The sequence below is a fragment of the Rhipicephalus sanguineus genome, chromosome 3 (genome assembly GCF_013339695.2).
Source record: "Rhipicephalus sanguineus isolate Rsan-2018 chromosome 3, BIME_Rsan_1.4, whole genome shotgun sequence".
Taxonomy (NCBI): Eukaryota; Metazoa; Arthropoda; class Arachnida; order Ixodida; family Ixodidae; genus Rhipicephalus; species Rhipicephalus sanguineus.
Genome location: NC_051178.1, coordinates 185,568,455 through 185,587,629, shown reverse-complemented (window position 1 = coordinate 185,587,629; position 19,175 = coordinate 185,568,455). Strand labels below are relative to the sequence as shown.

Below are 19,175 nucleotides of genomic sequence, written 5' to 3'. Positions count from 1 at the left end.
ATTTTAATTCCGGATCACGTGTGCGGTATACAGAGGAAACATGATACGTGCACTCAGCGCACATGTTGAAATAAACGTGAAACGGTTAATGAGTACTCCACATTTATTTAACAACGTCATGTCAAACAGGTGAGAACAATAAATAGTTTTTGAGATCATTCAAATGACAAGTTAAAGCTCTCATTGTTCATGTGTTGCTCTCATTATATGCACTGCGTTGAGAGACATAAGGCACAACAAACTGATGTAAAATGACTGTTATCAGTAACAAGATAATTAAGTACAATTTTTTCTGTAGATGACATGAACAATAAGGAAATACGAAGATCAAGTTCAGGCACCGGGGCCGCTGCTTTTTAAAACGCTACCCTGTAGGTTCGCCAGAATGCAAATGACATGCACAATTCGATCAATGTTATTATGAAGATCAGATGAAAGTGGCAGGAACAGAATGTTAAAATACTTGAGCCTGTGAATCATTCGGTCTACGTGCATACGAACACTGTACATAGAATGAGCTGCACCAACTTCATTAGAGTTCGAGCATTCTCGATCTGAAGATGGAGAATTGATCTTTGTTGCATCGGCATGTGACAAGTTAGCGCTTACATCTGAGGGTTTGTCAGTGAGAGCACCTCCCGGCTTCACTGAGGAAGCAACAGCTGTGAACTCATCTAAAAAACCACCTTTGTCCCCAGCATTCCTCACAAAAGTCAAGGCTCCATTTGGGGCAACTCCAAATAAAAACTTTGCAGAAAATGTTCCTTTGGGGCTACTGTAAAAGTCCTGTATCTCCACTGGTGCAGGCTGAGACACCCGAGCACCTGCCGAGTCAATGATGATATTGCAGTTTGGGTAGTGCAACCTGAAGTAGTCTGTCGTCTTAGAGTGCACATCATTGCTATGCTGCCACTCAATCCACGAACTTGTTTTCTCAAACAGCGAGTTCAAAACACTGAGAAAACATCTTGCTACTGTTGTGCGGTGGAGACCAAACAGTGCTGCCAATGCGCCGTATGTGAGTCCAGTTTTCAGCTTCATCAGAAAAAGTGTAAGGCGGTCAGCTTTGGAGACGTCATGGAAGGTCCTTATATTGTCGGGAATGATGCTCATCACTAGTGCGAACATGGTTCCAGTCACTGCACAGAGGCTCTGCATAGATTCGTCATCTTTGTGCGCCGACTGGGTTCCTAAGAAGCACACTGTCCTGCAGTCAGGTCCCACTGCTGCATTACGAACCGCTACCTGATGGACGACCATGCGTTGATGATTCTGATGCTTGTAACTGTGTTTCAGCAGAGCATACCGACTTATCTGACCCTACCGCTAGATTACTGACTGTCATGATTGGGCAACCTTGTGGTACTGCTACACGTACTCCAGTAAGGCAAACCGACTTGTGGTCTGGTTTTGCAGATGAGCTATTAATCACCACCAGTGGGCGCCCATGTGGTGGTGCTACTGTTGCAAGAACAGCAGCATCAGTCTGAGTAGACTGCATTGAAACATATTTGGACCAAGTTTGTGTTGATACATTTCTGCCATCTGAGACACAGAAGAAAGCAAAAGGCCGGCGAGGGAGCTCTCCAGGCTGCAAATATGTCACTGTGCCAACCTGAAACAAAAACATATCAACCATGACAAGTCAAACAACCGTTCGATCAGACTGGACAAATTCAATATGCAGGAATTTACATACATGCTGTCTTTTCACTTTATGACGTTCATCACATTCTTTGAATGGCATCATGGTGCCAACCTGAAATCAATTCAATTAATGGTTTTGAAGTCCGCCCAAAGTTTTAAATGCAGCTGGACGTCAACAATTCAAGCACCAAGTACATACCTCCCGAACTTCACGTGATGTCATTGTTCCCACCTGAAATCAAGTAAACGACAGCGACACATTTTACTTCACGAGTTGTGATTAACAATAAAAGCATTTACATACCTCACAAGTTTCTACTGCACAATTTTTGCCATCAATTTCAATTGCAGGACACCCTGGACTTGCATTTGGCTGCAAGAGACAAAGAGCAGATGAATTTGGGTAAGTCACGGCTAAAGAACTAAAGGATAAAGACAAGTATAACCAAGTACCAACACAAATTGCCAGACACCTACAAAATTAATTCCAATTTACGTAGAATGTCCTATCTAAACTACCTCCATAGGTCTCCTGGTTGATGACAAATTTTCTCTGCACGACTACACAGTGGAACAAAAAACTGCATCCAAGCACCGCATCCAGTACGCTCCTCAGGATGAAAGATGAGGAAGGGCACTCTCAGTCTGTGACAAATCCCCGTTACTCTTCTTGTGCCAGCTGAATCCGAAAAAATTTTGCGGCGAGATATTTGCCAAGCAGTAAACTCCCAGAGAGTTGTCATTCGATGATCACTAGAAGAGGTGTTGTAAGGTCTCTTGAAGGTGCACTTCAGTGTTGTGCTCTCCAGTACTGAACCCCTGGTGCAGCCATGTCAAATAGCCATTGTGGGACGCAATGCAGGAATGTTCACACATAGTATGACCACAAATCGCCTGGTGTCAGAAAAGTGACGCCACAATTTTTGTTCCACCCACCCATTGAACTATTCTACCAAGGATACGTGCACACCAGAAGCTAGGCACACGCCAGTGCCTCGAGCTACATGGTTCATACAATGCTTCTCACCAGGTCAATTCCTCCAAACATAGGTCGTGCTTTTTCTGATATTTTTTGTACTGATGATTACATAAAACTATTGTTATTGCTGCCGACAGGGACCGAACCTGTGGCCTTCGAATAATGCGTCCGATGCTCTACCACTGAGTTATGGCGACGGTCAGTGGCGTACCAACTCGTTCGCGAGTGGGGGGGCTGGCGTCGCTCACTCTGTCCGCCGTATATATATATATATATATATATATATATATATATATATATATATATATATATATATATATATATATATATATATACGGCGGACAGAGTGAAAATTTTGAAAAGCAAGTCACCTGATCAGCTCTATGAATATCATCACTGTGTGTATATATATATATATATATATAGTATATACACAGTGATGATATTCATAGAGCTGATCAGATGACTTGCTTTTCAAAATTTTTGTTTTAAATCAAGGAAGAATCTGCACAAACAGATTGTGCAGGCTGGGCCGCCCTATACCGCGACAACACAGCAGTGTTTAATAACATTTTGGAAATATTACCATGAAGTTTAAAAAGTACACCCAAATTTAACCTGATCATCTGAACATTGCATCAGCAAACTTCCCAGTTTTAGTTTGGCGTTGTAGATACGATGAGTATGAAGAACCTGCTATGACTCTAGTACCTTAAATTCTCACTTATTAAACAAAACATGTGGCTGACAAAGCAAGGTACTTCGCAGAAGTCTTCAGGATAAGCCGAGTGCCAGTTTCTTTACTGTTAGAGCCCTCTAATATAAAGACTTTCTTAAGAAGAAGACCAAGTTCAGTCGAATAAAAACCACATTGAGCTGGTTGTGTATAGCTATAAGATTATAAATGACTACGAATCTATATACTAGGTGTCGTTCCTTCCCCTCCTACTTTTCCCAGCTTGGGTGAGGGCGGTGTAGTGGCCCTTTACTCCACCCCTCCGGTTCCTCCAAAAGTAAATAGCCTACGTAAACTGTGTAAGCTCAAATTTTCCTTGAAAAAATGTGGGCGATTATAACGTTAAACTACCCCGCATTGTGTCCTACCATATAGGTCGTTAGCTGTTAATGATTGGTCGAAATTTTCTGGATCATGCTCACAGCACCTGCTCGTAAAACGACGCAACAAATGACGCGTAAGGGATCCAACGCGTAATTACCACGTGCATGATTGCGTAAAATATAATAATAATGAACTATTTTCAATACGGCGTATTTTTGGACATTGGTTCTTCGCTATTCGTCAAAAATTTTCAACGTGCCATAAAATCGCCTCCTTGTTACGCGACGTCACAAGTCTGCGAAAACTCACAGCGTTAAAATGAAGTGTGCACAATAAGCAGCACATTACTGTGCTGAACAATAACTCACTTTCTTCGGAACAGCCAGACAGTGTCTCTTTCTGAACGTAATTTAAGAAGGCTGCCTGCCAATCACATTGACAGCGGCTGCTTATAGCAGCGGGTGACATGGATTCATATGTGTATAATAGATACTTTCAGTTGTAGTATAACGATGTTGAGCTGTTTTTGCGCCAGTACAACTCTCTGTGAACTCATCGTTGCTGACAAAGAGGTAGAGAGAGAGAGAGAGAGAAAGAAATAAACATTATTAGGAACAGACACAATCCTTTGCAGGTAGGCAGCCTTCTTAGTCCAGAAAACTGTGGACGCTGATCATCTCCCTATTCAGGTAGATCAAGTAACGGGGCAAACTTGAAAGCTGGGCTTCTCAATGTGCTCGAGTCCACTGCCTTGTTACAAGCCGCCACGATCGCTGCAGCCTACCATATGATAAGCCAAGTGAAGCAGGCTAATCGGAGACTAAAGTGGGAATCTATTTTAGCCGTCCTGGCTAGGCACAACTAAAATACTGGACACTTCTGCACACATAAACTCACAGCAGCTTGAATATGGAGCAGTGGCGATGCTCTTCGTTTGCAAAGAAAGAAACTGAATTTCCTGAAAAAGGAGAGCGTTTGATCGGGCTATAAAACGTTTACTGGTTCTCGCCCATATTTGCGTCGCCGATTACTTGAATTTGAGGCCAGGCAGAACAAAATAAAATCATGACAGGTTGCTGTTGTTATAGAGCCCCTGCTCAGCAATAGCCTCCTCTGCAATACTCAAGCGCAAGGCGCGCAAGCGTGGAATAGGCAGCCCGCACCGCAGGGAGTCCTAAATTGCGTGGTCATGACACACGGAGGACAGTCGTCACAGCAGAATCGTAGGACAAATTTTATTACAATAATATGTTATTGCTGCATTCAAGTAAAACTTTGCCTGACTTGTTAGTTTTCCAGTCTGCAGCCGACAACCACTGTCGAAAGTGGGGGGGCTCCGCCCCCCCAACATTTCTCAGTGGGGGGCTAGCGACACCCTTGCCCCCCGGTAGATACGCCTATGGCGACGGTCATCCCCCCGTCCACTTTATGGGGTACATATGTGCATTTTAAACCTAGGAGTGTTTGTCAGCGCCAATCGCAGCCATGGCGGCGAGTGTGGAACACTCTTCTTCTGCCTGTTGGCGTCACGTAGCCAGTGTGGATCAACTCGTTCACGAGTGCGGTGGGGCTGGCGTCGCTCACACTGTCCGCCGTATATATATATATATATATATGTATGTATATACACACACACAAATATATATGGGTCATTCCATATCAAGTGTACCAGGTAAATCTCTGGTCATGCTGAAAAAAAATTGGGCTGGTATGTGCACATGTGTGAAGTAGTTATTGAGGCGTTATATTTCAAAAAAAAAAAAAAAAATTGTGCTGCCTAGAGGACGCTTCGAACTTGGGGCACGGAAGTGAAACTGTGTCGTACAAAAAAAAGTATATAAAATCACTGGTTTTGAGCCATTACTATGAAACAATTTTTTTCTTCATTTCAAGGTGCTGCTCTTTCATGAATATGATAGTTCATTCATTTTTATTTCAACTTTCATTATTTTTCGCCTTGACGTAAGTCGCAAGATGCTGCATGTTTAGCATTTCTTAGAAAGAGCAGCGATTTTTCCGAGAGCAATATATTCACATTGAAGGCTTTGTAGGTTCCTATATTAAGTGATAAAAATATTGTGGGATCGAAGGAAGATGAAACGTTGCCACAATATTGTGACAAATTCGGGAAAAATAGCGTTTTGACGCATATTGGGGCTTCATTTTCTTAATGTAGCGGTCCAAGTAAAAATATTACTTTTGCATCGTTGTGTAGTATGATTTGTGGGTATGACGTACAGGAAGTTTGAAAAGAGTAGTTTTTGTTTTTAAGCGAGAAAAAAATTTTCTAACTGAACAACCACAAGGTCGTACGAAGTTTTCCTTTGCCTCGCCTTCACTGCATAGCACGTCAGCGGAGGATTTCAGTGGGGGCCTTTTCGCAGCAAATAATGAAAGTCATACAACTGCTTGCTGCTTATTTTAGTAATACTGCTGTATATATAACGTCAAAAATGGCGATAGTGCTAAAATTATGGAACGGTACGGACCATGAAAGGGCAGGTAATATTCAACTGCTTCATCGTCTAAAGGGGCAGAATTATAATGTAGTTAATGGCCTGCAGAGCTGTCGTAAAGCGTCATGTTTGGCTTCTTATAATTAAGATACATGTGTTACGTAATAATTAAGGGCATAATTAAGCTAGGGTTTCTTTAAGTTGTTTTTATGATCTTTCAGATATAGGGCACGCGTTGGCTTATACCTGAAAGATCATTAAAACAACTTAAGCAAACTTTAGCTTAATTATGCCGTTTAGTATGCCGTTAGTTATTGCGTAAGACCATGTATCTTAATTATCAGAAGCCAAACACGACGCCCTGGAACAGCTCTGCAGGCCATTGACTACATTATAATTATGCCCATTTGGACGATGTAGCGGTTCAATATTACCTATATATATATATATATATATATATATACAGACAGAGAGAGAGAGAAAGCTACGTTTTCTCTGAATTTGACATGATTTTTTATATTCACAGAGATGATTTGATGATTTCCTTTTCAAAACTTTGTTTTAAATCGAGAAAGAATCTGCACAAACAGATTGTGCAGGCTGGGTCGCCCTATACCGTGATAACACAGCAGTGTTTAATAACATTTTGAAAATATCAACGTGAAGTTTAAAAAGTACAGTCACGTTTAACCTGTTCTTCATCTGAGCATTCCATCTGCAAACTTCACAGTCTCACTTTGGCGTTGTAAATACGATGAGAATGAAAGACCTGCTATGACTCTAGTACCCTAAGTTCTCACATATTAAACAAAAAATGTGGCTGGCAAAGCAAGGTACTTCGCAGAAGCCTTCAGGATAAGCCGAGTGCCAATTTCTTTACTGTTAGAGCCCTCTAATATAAAGTCTTTCTAAAGAAGAAGACCAAGTTCAGTCGATTAATATTTATGGAAACCACATTGAGCTGTTTGTGTATACTTATAAGATTATAAATGACTACGAATTTATGTACTAGGTGTCGTTCCTTGCCCTCCTACATTTCCCAACTTGGTTGGGGGGCGGACGGAAAAGCGAAGTGGCCCTTTACTCCTCCCCTCCGACTCCTCCAAGTAAATAGCCTAGGCAAACTGTGCAAGTTCAAATTTTCTTTGAAAAAATGTGGGCGATTATAACATTAAACTACCCCACGTTGATTCCTTCCGCATAAGTCGTTAGCTGTTATTGATTGCTCGAAACTTTCAGGGTCATGCCCACTGCACCTGCTAGTAACACGAGGCAACAAAGGGCGCGTAAGTGATTGACCGTGTAATTGCCACTTATGCATGACTGCATAAAAGAAATAATAATAATAACTATTTTTTTTGGTCATTGGTTCTTCGCTATTTGTCAAAAATTTTCGGTGTGCCATAAAATCGCCTCCTTGTTAGGCGACGTCACAAGTCTGCAAAAACTCGCGGCGTTCAAATGAAGTCTGCACAATAACGAGCGCATTACTATGCTGAACAAGAACAAACTTTTTTTTTGGAATAGTCAGACAGTCTCTCTTTCTGAACATAATTCAAGAAGGCTGCCCGCCAATCACCTGCGCAGCGGCTACTTATAGCACAGGCAAGATGAATTCATATGTGTATAATAAATACTTTCAGTTGTAGTATATAACTATGTTGAGCTGTATTTTGCGCGTATGCAACTGTCTGTGAATTCACTGCTGCTGACAGAGAGGTCCAGAGAGAAATAAACATTATTAGGAACAGACACAATCCTTTGCAGGTAGGCAGCCTTCTTAGTCCAGAAAACTGTGGACGCTGATCATTTCTCTGGTGAGGTAGATCTAGTTACTGGGTAAACTTGAAAGCTGGGCTTCTCAGTGTGCTCGGGACTGCCTTGTTACAAGCCGTGGCGACCGCTGCAGGCTACCATATGATAAGAAAGGTGAAGCAGGCTAATCGGAGACTAAATTGGGAATCTTTTTTAGCTCTCCTGGCTAGGCACAAGTAAAATACCTGACACTTCTGCACATTGCTGTAATGTTATAGAGCCCCAGCTGAGCGATAGCCTCCTCTCCAATGCTGCAGTGCAAGGCGCGAAAGCGTCGCCCAGGCAGGCCGCACCGTGGAAAGCCAACAGTACTTAGTCATGAGACATGCAGGACAACCTTCACAGCAGAAGCGTACAACAAATTTCATTACGTGATTGCTGTGTTGAAGGAAAAATTAGACAATGACCACTGTCGCTCCGTCCCCCTAACATTTCTCAGTGGGAGAATAGCGCCCCACTTGCCCCCCCGCCCCCCCCCCCCCAATAGATACGCCTATGCACGTAGCACATGATCTTTTTAGGAGCTGACAGCTGACCAATAATCCCTCACGTACTACCTGAAGGCATCAAGTCTGCCAGAACGAGACCCTCGCTATGAATGAAGGAAAGAAGATGACTTTCAAGGGTTCGTTTTTCTTTGTTAGACACAATATTAATGAGAACCAACAGACAATAATGCTAAGGAAAATATAGGGGATAATATTAGTAGTAATTAGGATATAAATGTGAAAAAAGTAAAGTGGATGAAAAGATAACTTGCTGCTGGCAAGGACCGAACCTGCGACCTTGTGGCGGTCATCCCCCCGTCCACTTTATGGGGTATATATGTGCATTTTAAACCTAGCAGTGTTAGTCAGAGCCGTTCACAGCCATGGCGGCGAGTGTGGAACACTTTTTCTGCCTGTTGGCGTCACGTAGCACGTGATCTTTTTACAAGCTTGGTCGCTACCGGCGGCAAGTTATCTTTTTGTCCACTTTACTTTCTTCACATTTATATCCTAATTACTACAAATATTATCCCCTATACTTTCCTTGGCATTAGTGTCTGTTGGTTCTCATTAATATTGTGTCTAACAAAGAAAAACGAGCCCTTAAAAGTCATCTTCTTTCCTTACAAACACACACACACACACACACACACACACACACACACACACACACACACACACACACACACACACACACACACACACACACACACACACACACACACACACACACACACACACACACACACACACACACACACACACACACACACACACACACACACACACACACACACACACACACGGTCGAACCCCTTTATAAGAGACACTGATGTAAGAGACAAATGGGTATAAGAGGCACTAGTGTGCCTATGTTGAAATAGGGGTTGTTAAGAAAATGCACACGTGGTACCCTACTCATAAGAGACACCTCATATAAGAGACAAGAATTGCTCCCCAGTGCATGTCTCTTATAAAGGGGTACAACTGTATATTTAATGAACACTGGAAAAGCAATTCTTGCTCAGCATAACAAAATATATCTAAAGTATCTTATCAATACCAGCCTGTTAGAAATATATGCTGACGATGACTAATGGACATATTGAAAGTATCTTTGCATTGAATGCGAGTTTGTTATAACAGGGTTCGACTATTTTTTGCGTTGTTGTCTATGAATGCTTCTACATATTGCATATTGTTTCTTGCTTGAGCTTCAGTCCACATTTGCATTCCTACTCTTTAATTCAATACTATAATTGACATGGTCCTTGGTGTAACCTGAATTGTTAGATAAATATACGGCACTGCAATGTTATTAACAAAATCACGCAGGTCATACCTGGTTGTATTCTTCACTCTCATTTGTGCTGGCAGACTGCAGCTCAAAGGCACATGTCTTCTTTTTCTTCAACCTGATGTAATGCAAGGTAAGGCAAGGTTAGTGCAGCGCGCACTATAGAAATGCTGCGCCATAATATGAGCTTATATTAAACATAATACTATGTACAACACTAAGAAGTCAACCAATATAACCATGAGTGTTCAACTTCTGTGCAGTGCTCCCTATATATAGTTGAGCATTACCAACACTTCATAGTAATGAGCTTATAGACAAAGCGATGTACAAATGGTTCAGTACAATTTCACCATTTTGTGGTATGTTAAAAAGTTACAATTAGCTCTCAGACATGTTAGTTGAGAGTCATGCTTGTTTAACTGTACAGTTTTAAAGTGTGAAATGGTGATGTATATTAACCACTTAATAAATTGGAAATTAGTGAGTACCAGAAGTCAATGGTGTCTGGCCACTGCTGGTTAAAATGATGGCTGTTTCCAGAGGACTTGCAGCCTGCTTGGCAAACAGAGAAAGTAAAAGGCTGATATACCTTTCTGCCTGTAAATTAAAACAGAACAAACAGCCCAGTATCATTTTTGAAAGCATTTCTCAACATATCTGTTCTTTCTATAAGCTTTCTCACTTAGAATATATAGCCAATTCCTTTTCAACCGGCCACTTCACCAACATCTTGTTCCCACTCCATTAACCCCCTAACCTACACTGCAGGCAAGCCTCAGCAGCATGTTAGTTGCTTTGTGTGAGTTTCATTACGCTTGCATTTGTTGCCTCACAAAAACACAAAAAGCTTTGGTTCTTTCAGCCTTAGCATAGCGATATGAAAGAACTCCACCTGTTCATCAAATCCCATAAAACTCTGCCTTTTACAAAGGGGCACTGATGCTTAGAAAGGTGCGCGAGTTGGACATTTTAACTTAACAACATGCCCAGATGCAAGATTCACAGAAGTCGTCAAGCCTACTTCCTACCTCCCATTTGGTTGGTGCAATTTGGTATGTTTTGGTGCGTTTTCTTTCCAGCAAGCAGGAAAGTAGGACTAAGAAATATACCTTACCTGGTCATGGTGTTGGGACAACATTTGTTAAATGTAATGCATGCTGGATGCAACATGCAGACAGTCAAAAGAGCATGCTCTCTTGTGCCCAGCAAAATTATGTGACTCAAAGTTCGCACCATATGCATTTGCTGCCATTCAGAATTTGGAAGTGGACACTGTGCCAGTTTTGAACCATAAAAATTGGCAACATACATTCTATAAACATGATTAGCAAACAATTTATGGTGCCCACCTCCATACCACACTACACTACCCATCTATGCACCTATACAACAACTTGCACGGGAATGTGTCTGGCCCCATGTGCCCATAATGATACACTGTTAGAAACAGACAGTATGACTGTTGCAGTGAGTTTTGGAACTGAATTCTTGGCGCTTTACAGCTCATTTGCTCAAGGCATTTCCCTTCTAGTTGTTGTGTCAGTGAATGCTGACATTTACGGACATTTCATATGAAAAGGTCATTCAGGTTGAAGAACAATAGAGCTTGCTCCCACTTAGACTGAATGAAACTTGCTTCCTGCGGACTGTGGGCCTTCAAATCAAGGAACAATAGATAAGTCTTGTAAATCGCTGCAGCCATGGTGTTTGGCGATTTCGTGAAATTTAAACTGTGACGCAAAAATACATCGAAGTAGTGGACGGGGCCGAATTCATTTTGGTCACCTGCAAAAACCTGATCATGCGTACAGCAAGTCTATTCCACTTCTTTGTTTTTGCAGCCAAATTATCTATGCACCTTTCGGGACTCTCAGTAACTCTCAAAATGTGTGCCATCAAACAGGAATGCACAACAATGGCAGTGCTGGCAACAGCTGTAAATGTGATTTGAGCATTCATATGGCTTTCATCATAGTAAAAAGCTGATCTATATCGATCAAAAGAGTGGTCAAGCAAGGTGACACAGCCTCCCTCATGTTCAAGTTACCAGGCATTAAAGTAATGAGAACTAACAGACAATAATGCCAAGTATAGGGGATGTTATTTGGAATAATTGTGATATAAATGTGAAGAAAGTAAAGTGGACGAAAAGATAACTTGCTGCCGGCAGGGACCGAACCTGTGACCTTCGAATAACGCGTCCGATGGTAGAGCATTGGACGCGTTATTCGAAGGTTGCAGGTTTGGTCCCTGCCGGCGGCAAGTTATCTTTTCATTCACTTTACTTTCTTCACATTTATATCACAATTATTACAAATAACATCCCCTATAATTTCCTTGGCATTATTGTCTGTTAGTTCTCATTATATTGTGTCTAACGAAAAAAAACGAGCCTTTAAAAGTAATCTTCTTTCAGGCATTAAAGCAGTGGTTCTCAAGTGGGGGTCCACTTGAGTGGGGACCCCAGGGGGACGGTCTGCGAAACCATTTCTGGGGGTCCACGAAACCCATCCTCGAAAGACAGCAAGAAAAAAAAACGCCTTGTTTGAGGGCACGCTATGTCCAATGACAGTGGCCCCTTCTGATTTTTTTTTGTATGCTTCAATGCATAACAGTTTTGCATTGTGGCGGAGCTGACTTATGTTCTCCCTTCTCCATGAGATAGCTTTGAAGCTTTTGTTACAATTTTCTATGACATGCTTTTACCAAGCTTGCATATTTGAAGAGCAAGCATAGCTAGAAACAGGTGGAATGTGGCTGCAAACCGCACAACTTATTGAAAAGCTGTTGAGATCAAATTGGCGTGACACTTTAGTTTGACCATTTCTTGCCACGGAGAAACAAAGGGCACCTATTTCAAGCTGCATGTTGTGTTAACTTACGACACCCCCTCCCCCTTTTTTTTTCTTCCCTCACTGCAGGGGGTTCCTCATCACTTCCACTAGTCCACAAGGGGTCCCCGAAACACCCATAGCTGAGAACCACTGTATTAAAGGCGTGATAACGGTGCAGTCATATAAGTACATACAGCTCCCAACTGCACACTGCTGCAGCCAACAGTGAGCTTGTGATCTGTATTCCAATGGTGGTGGGCCGAAGATTGTTTCTTCGTCCTTTGCTATGATGAGGCTGAGAGGGCACCCTCATTTTGACATATGACAACTTGACAATACTGTATTAGAACAACAGAAAGTTACTAATCAGTTGGGATTCTTCGTGGAAGAAAGCAAGACATGCAAACACGGACAAAAGAGAAGGTTCTTTTGTGTAAGTAAGGGCACATTCAGAATAATGGCCAGCTATACGTTGATTTCTTTTTTTGCTGACATATCTGTGTGCTTGATGCCTCGATGAGACATTGTACCAAACATGTCAATGGCTGAACAACAAACAAATGATACAAAGCAAATGTGCATGCAAAACATTGTACATAGAAGAAAACAGAGCACAATCTGCTGTTATAATAATGAGTGTTGCAGAAAGGGTTAGTAATGTGGGAGTACGTACTGCCTACGACGTCCTTGGGATCCAGGTGCACACGTCCTCTTTTTCTGCAATTGTGGTTGTGACACAACTGCTGGATCGATGTGGGGTGTCCTGCAGTGCAGTGCAAGATGGAGTAAAATACTAATTTTGTCTACGAAGTAAAAAAAAATCTAGATGGTTCAACTAGTTAGACCCAAAATGCATTTCAAGTTGTGTTTCGGAACACGACCCTCCGTACTTCTTTCAATGGACACAACATTGATGAAAGCGAAATTACCAGATGTGCCAAGAGTGACCGAAAAAGTTAAGGCTCGTTCACACCTGCAACTAGCACCGGTCGTGTGACTGGTGCTAGTCGCGAAGCAATGTGTCGAAAATGACAGCTTTGGTCGTAAAAAGACCACATTGGCTCAGCCACTCGCTGCTCGATTTGTCAGTCACATGACTGTAGTCACAAAACCTCCGAAACAATCAGATGTGCAGGAAGAGGACATCAGCTTATTTTGCGGGGCAATAGCAATGCGAGCAGTCGTGAATTCGGTGTGACGACAGGTATAAGTCACACGCAGGTGTGAAAATCGTTCGCCTTGGATCGCTGTTTGGTCGGCAGTCACAAATGATCGCGCGACTGGTGCTAGTCTCAGGTGTGAATGAGCCTTTGTAGATCAGCTGGCAAATGCAATACGCCCCATGAAGGTCTTGTATGATAACCCGCATGTGCCCTGTACCTTTGCTCCTGGGGAAAGATTGATGGATTGTAGCTCGGGTTCTTAGGGTTGTCTGACTTTCGGTTGCCAACGAAATGGCGACTGCAAATGCGTGTGTTGTGCTTTGGCTCCCAGTCATCACCTCTGCAATAAAAATAAATGGCATTCACATATGAAGGAAGGCAGTGGTACAAATTCCCGATAAATAATGACAATTATGTGTTCACATTTAAGTAAAAGTACGACACATTCAGGGCACAAATATGCGGGTGTTTATGGTGGGATTAAATGCTTTAGTGTTGCCTGGCGCATGTGGTGGAACGTATGCCACAATGAAGCAGCGGTGATCTCAGTGGGTTCTTGAATGAGAAGATATGTCTTGATACGCTATCTGGGAAGGGACAAAAGCATACATATTCTAAATAACTCAATTACTTAACGCGGTAGAGGCAAGATCCAAATCGTATATCGGATCCCACCACACATAGCCAAAACTAGTAAATCGCAACAACAAAAGCAGCCCAAAACAAAATGCCCATTGGCAAATCACAAACATCGCCATGAAAAGCAATGACATACTTGAGCTAGCTCCTACCAGACTGTGCGTATACGTTTTAAGCAGCACTGTCAACACTACGAACAATGTTCCACAAGAAGGTCCATGGATATTGCGCTATGTGAACATCGCCGCTCATATAAAACCCGGTTTTGTCATGCGCTGCATATTGACTTGTTGCACTTGTGCCTTCAGTGTTCTTCATAGCACATACTGGCATACTGTCTAATACAGGGCTGACATAATCATCGTGGCACGAACCTGGTCCTACGGATGGCAGATATCCAAATACTGCGTCGTTCGACGTTGAAAGCCCGCGTCGGGAAACGGTAAAAATGTATCGTTTCGCCAGAACTCGCCATGTTTGCATAACTATTACTGCACCCGTCTACACAGCATGTTTGTCTAGACAGGGATAACGTCGGAGCCATTGTGACAAGGCTAACAAGCACAACGTGCTAAGCACAAAAAGCACACGGCTGTCAACGAATGTACGATTCGCGTTCAACCACTGAACAGCGCTTATTTGCATGCCGATAGTTGCAAGAATCACCGCTAGAGGACCCCACTTGTCTACATGCGCACGCTCTGACTCTCTGCCTGTGCACTTATGCGCTAATACCTGCGTGCAGACTGGGGTGGATGAAAAAAACAACAAAAAACAAAAGAAATCTATTAGGCGGACTGGGCATTTTTTCATGTTTCTTTTTAGTTCCGCGCAGAAGTTGACTGCGCATGCGCGGCACTGAAACGGCGGGTCATTTAAACTGACTTACAGCTGGCCCACCTCCCTGGGACTTCGCGTAGGGGCGTAGGCACTATCCCTCTTCCCTTCTTTTTGTTGCTCGCTCGTACGCACATGAGAAGGGGCCTGCAAGCTTCAACTATTTGTCGTATTTACTTATCAAACATCTATAGAATCTGTACATGAGTGATGCTTTTCACAGCTATTTTCCTTGCGGCTGTCCAAATGTGTGAATATGTATGCATCCGCACAGGGACGTGCGTATGTCTGAAAGTCTTTGGTGGTACTCATGTCGCAGCGTGTGTTAACACAACGCTGTATGCGCAACACGACTATTTTATTTGTCGTTCTGCATAGTTTCTGACATTATGTAACTGTCTAAACGCTGCGCGCGTTTAGACAATTACATCAGGGGCGTAGCCAAGGGGGGGGGGGGTTCAACCCCCCCCCCCCCCCCGAAAATTTTCAGGTTTGCTTGCGTATATAGGCACGCACACATACAAACGCACGCACGAACATACATAAAGTATGGTTGAACCCCCCCCCCCCCCCCCCCCCCGAACAAAATTTCTGGCTACGCCCCTGATTACATAATGTCAGAAACTAATGTCACCGAATGGCTATTGTGTACTGCTGAATTCGGATTATTCGTTTTCATTATTCAGGTCGGCTAAAAAGATAGCTCTCCTAACAGAAGCTTGAGAACTAGCTGCCTCACGGTCATGTGGAAAGAAAAGAAAGCACAAATGCTGAAGAGAATCCCAGAAGTGTTTTTCGTTGGGCTAGGTGGTGACGCATTGTGAAAGGTAAAAAACAGCGCAAAATAGAAGAGACGAACGAAGAACCACACAGGACGAGCGCTGACTAGCAACTGACTGATTTATTGCTTCAGTGCAATAAAAAGGAAAAGGCGTGGAAACAAGTCACTTGGAACCTCAAGCTGAAGAGACTTGCAAGGCGCTGTTATGATCGGCCTGCCTGGCTTGGCGCCGCTTTGACGCATGAGACGTTGCGGCTAAGACTACCCTGATTTTCTTCCGGGTCAGCGGTTCCAGAGATGCCCCAAGAGCGGCGACAACACGAAGGTCGTTCGTCTAATATTCTCAGGTTGTCTGCGCCCCTCGTAAAACCCTTTGGGCACGCCTGACCGACTGACAGATTAGGAAGAGTTGTTGGCCGTCGAGGCGGCTTGCTTTGTCGTCAAGGTGCCCTGGACAAAGGACCCTGCGTCTGAGAACCGTCTGCGGATGCATTTCCCACGTTCTCCGTGGCGCCTTGTTGCCGCTGTTTCCACAATTCGTGGTCTGCCTCGCGCATAACCACCATTGCAACAGACTACGAAATTGACTTCCACGTAAGACTCAACGTCTTCGTGCTGTGCCGTGTGTGCGCGATGGGCAGTGTTTTTCCCTCGCCATGGGACGGACTGGACGTGCCTCTTTCTCCTTTCGTGGGTTGGGAAGGAGGCGGCGTTTCACCTTCCCCTTTTGGGGGCGGAGGTGAAGATGGAAATTTTCATTGGACTGTCATGGCCTCCATTGTTTTTTCCTACAGGGAACCCTGGGAAGGCCAGGACATAAAATGCGAGCGCCGATGCGCTCCCGACGAGCTCTCACAAGTTCTCTCAAGCTCTCACCAGCTCCGAGAAGCTCCCAGAAGCTCGAGAGCTTCCATGATGCTAACCCCATCATGTAGCAACACGCTACCTGTAAATAAACGTTACTGTTAACAGCTCCGGGCTCCTCTCCTCGACATCTCCCCGGGACTCTGGCTGGCTCCGGTCCTCTGGGCAGACCCCCGACTACATCAGCGCCAACCTGGGACCATTTGCTGTAGGAATAAAGCATGAAAGCTTTTACAACTACGTCCGTTGACCATAACCATGGAAACTAATGACCACGCTTTACAAATGCACAATACTCCTTTAATGAAACTAATTTCGGAATATGCTACATAATTGTCTCAGGGCGAACAGCCTGAAGAAAGCAGACGGTGTAGATTCTTTTTGCTTTCATATAAACACATCATTTAAGTTTACATGCTACCAGCAAGTGAACGCAAACATGTTTGTAAATTTGGTAGAGAGAATATACATCAGTCACTGATGCGAAAATGTGTAATGTCATAAGCATGGGCACAAACAAGTCTCTTAATGTAATGGGAACAATATCTCAATATTGAACAAAACGGGGGTAAGAAGTTCAATATTTCCTTTCGGGAGTCTTTATGGGCATTTATATTTCAACGTGTTGAAACGACGCTTTCTACAGAATAATAAAACTTCGGCACTCTCATAACAACACATAAACAGAAAATTATGCATGGTGAGAATACATTAGCCTGTATTCAACAGGATTTCACGCTCTATACTATCTGTCTGCGTCGTACTTGGTCGCAACATTTTTTTTAATGCCCGCTATACGGCGTCCTCCTTTGAGTTGACCGCACTAGCTAAAAGTACTGTAGTACGTTATGGTAGAAACTGTGCAGCCAGAAAGTTTTCTCGGGGGCGGGTGGGGGGGTTCTACCATGTTTTATATACAGGGTGTTTCAAGAAATGTGTCCAACCTTCTAAAAAAATCAGGAAAATACGATATCTGATTGCTGCCTTCAGAATTGGTTTTTCTGTTGTGGCAGAGAGTTTAAGATTGTTAAAGAAATTATTTGGGACTGTAATTAAAAAAGTTAAATTAATTAACTTTTTAATTAGTGGAATTAGGTGGTTGTGTCAAATGGGAGAATTGAAGTTCTTCATGCCAGAAACCCAACCCAACTTTAAGATTTCGAAAAAGCGGCCTCTAGTAATAATTACGAAGTAATGAAATTCAACCGAATTCGATGGCTTTTGCTGTTGAAAGCCGTTGCATTTCGTTCAATTTCATTACGCCACAACAATTACCAACGGACGCTTTTCCGGAATCTCAAAGCTCGGATGGGTTCCTCGCATGAAGAACTTTAATTCTCCCATTTGACACAATCACCTAACTCCACTAATTAAAAAGTTAATTAATGTAACTTTCTTAATTACTCTCCTAAATGATGTCCTTAACTACATTAAAATTCCTGCCGCTACAGAAAAAGCAATTATGAAAGTCCCGAGCAAATATCGCATTTTCTTGATTTTTTTAGAAGGTTGGACACATTTCTTGAAACACCCTGTATGTTCGTGCGCGTGTTTGTATGTGTGCGTGTGTATATACGCACGCCAAATTGAAAATTTTTGAGAAAGCTTGAACCCATCCCCCCCCCCCTCCCCCGTCGGCTATGCCCCTGCAACTCTGTCATATGGCCTTTGGGGAAAACGCGGATGCTACTACGTGGTCAAATAACTTTACACCATACCTACACCAGCCCATAGGAAAAGCAGTATCACACATGCGACAGAACAAACATCTTGCTTGACCAAACATCTGTGGTTTGATGGCTCGAAACAGTTCTAGCCTGTCAAAACCACGATGTTATGAGACACGTCGTAGTGAATCAATTTGACCACCAAGAGATCTTTAATGAGCACCTAAATCTAAGGAAACAGTTGTTCATGCGCTTCGCACACTTCGAAATTTGGCCACCGTGGCTGGTAATCGAAACAGCGTCCTCGAGTCAAGCAGGATGACCGTGACCTTGTATACTTTGTAGTGAACAATACAGACGACGACGAAGCAGCCAACTAAGCAAGCCACATCGTTAGTGGTAGCCACGCGACCCGAGCTTGCGCTTGCTTGGATTTTGGGACCCTCAACGTTCTTCGACGTTCCTCGTCGTTCCTTCACGTTTGTACGTGAATAAACCACGTGACATTTGGTGGAGGTATGTGGATTCTCCGTACGAACCTGGAACTTCGCTCTCGCAAGCTCCCCCCTGTCCGTGACACCAACATGGCCAACGAGACCCCTCCTCAGGCTGGAACTTCGGCTGTCCACGTCACCTGCGGCCCCG

General features: G+C 43.2%; 1 protein-coding gene across 1 annotated transcript; it reads right to left on the bottom strand.

Moving 5' to 3' along the window:
• Positions 1-1,096: 1,096 nt before the first annotated feature.
• LOC119387823 (uncharacterized) lies at positions 1,097-15,047 on the bottom strand. Its single transcript, XM_037655347.2, has 8 exons — positions 14,756-15,047; positions 13,960-14,082; positions 13,253-13,342; positions 9,788-9,860; positions 1,952-2,020; positions 1,847-1,879; positions 1,700-1,759; positions 1,097-1,615 (listed from the first exon to the last, which is right to left on the bottom strand). Exons 1-8 carry the CDS (start codon positions 14,923-14,925, stop codon positions 1,232-1,234), a joined length of 1,002 nt encoding a protein of 333 aa, XP_037511275.1. The 5' UTR covers positions 14,926-15,047; the 3' UTR covers positions 1,097-1,231.
• Positions 15,048-19,175: the final 4,128 nt, after the last annotated feature.

Bases quoted from the DNA above. Each gene is read 5' to 3' on its own strand.
- LOC119387823 (XM_037655347.2), bottom strand. From the start codon at position 14,925: ATGGCTCCGACGTTATCCCTGTCTAGACAAACATGCTGTGTAGACGGG. The intron at 14,083-14,755 runs GTTCGTGCCACG...TTTTTATTGCAG, and splicing joins TCTGCCATCCGTAGGACCAG to AGGTGATGACTGGGAGCCAA. The intron at 1,760-1,846 runs GTATGTACTTGG...AATTGATTTCAG, and splicing joins CATCACGTGAAGTTCGGGAG to GTTGGCACCATGATGCCATT.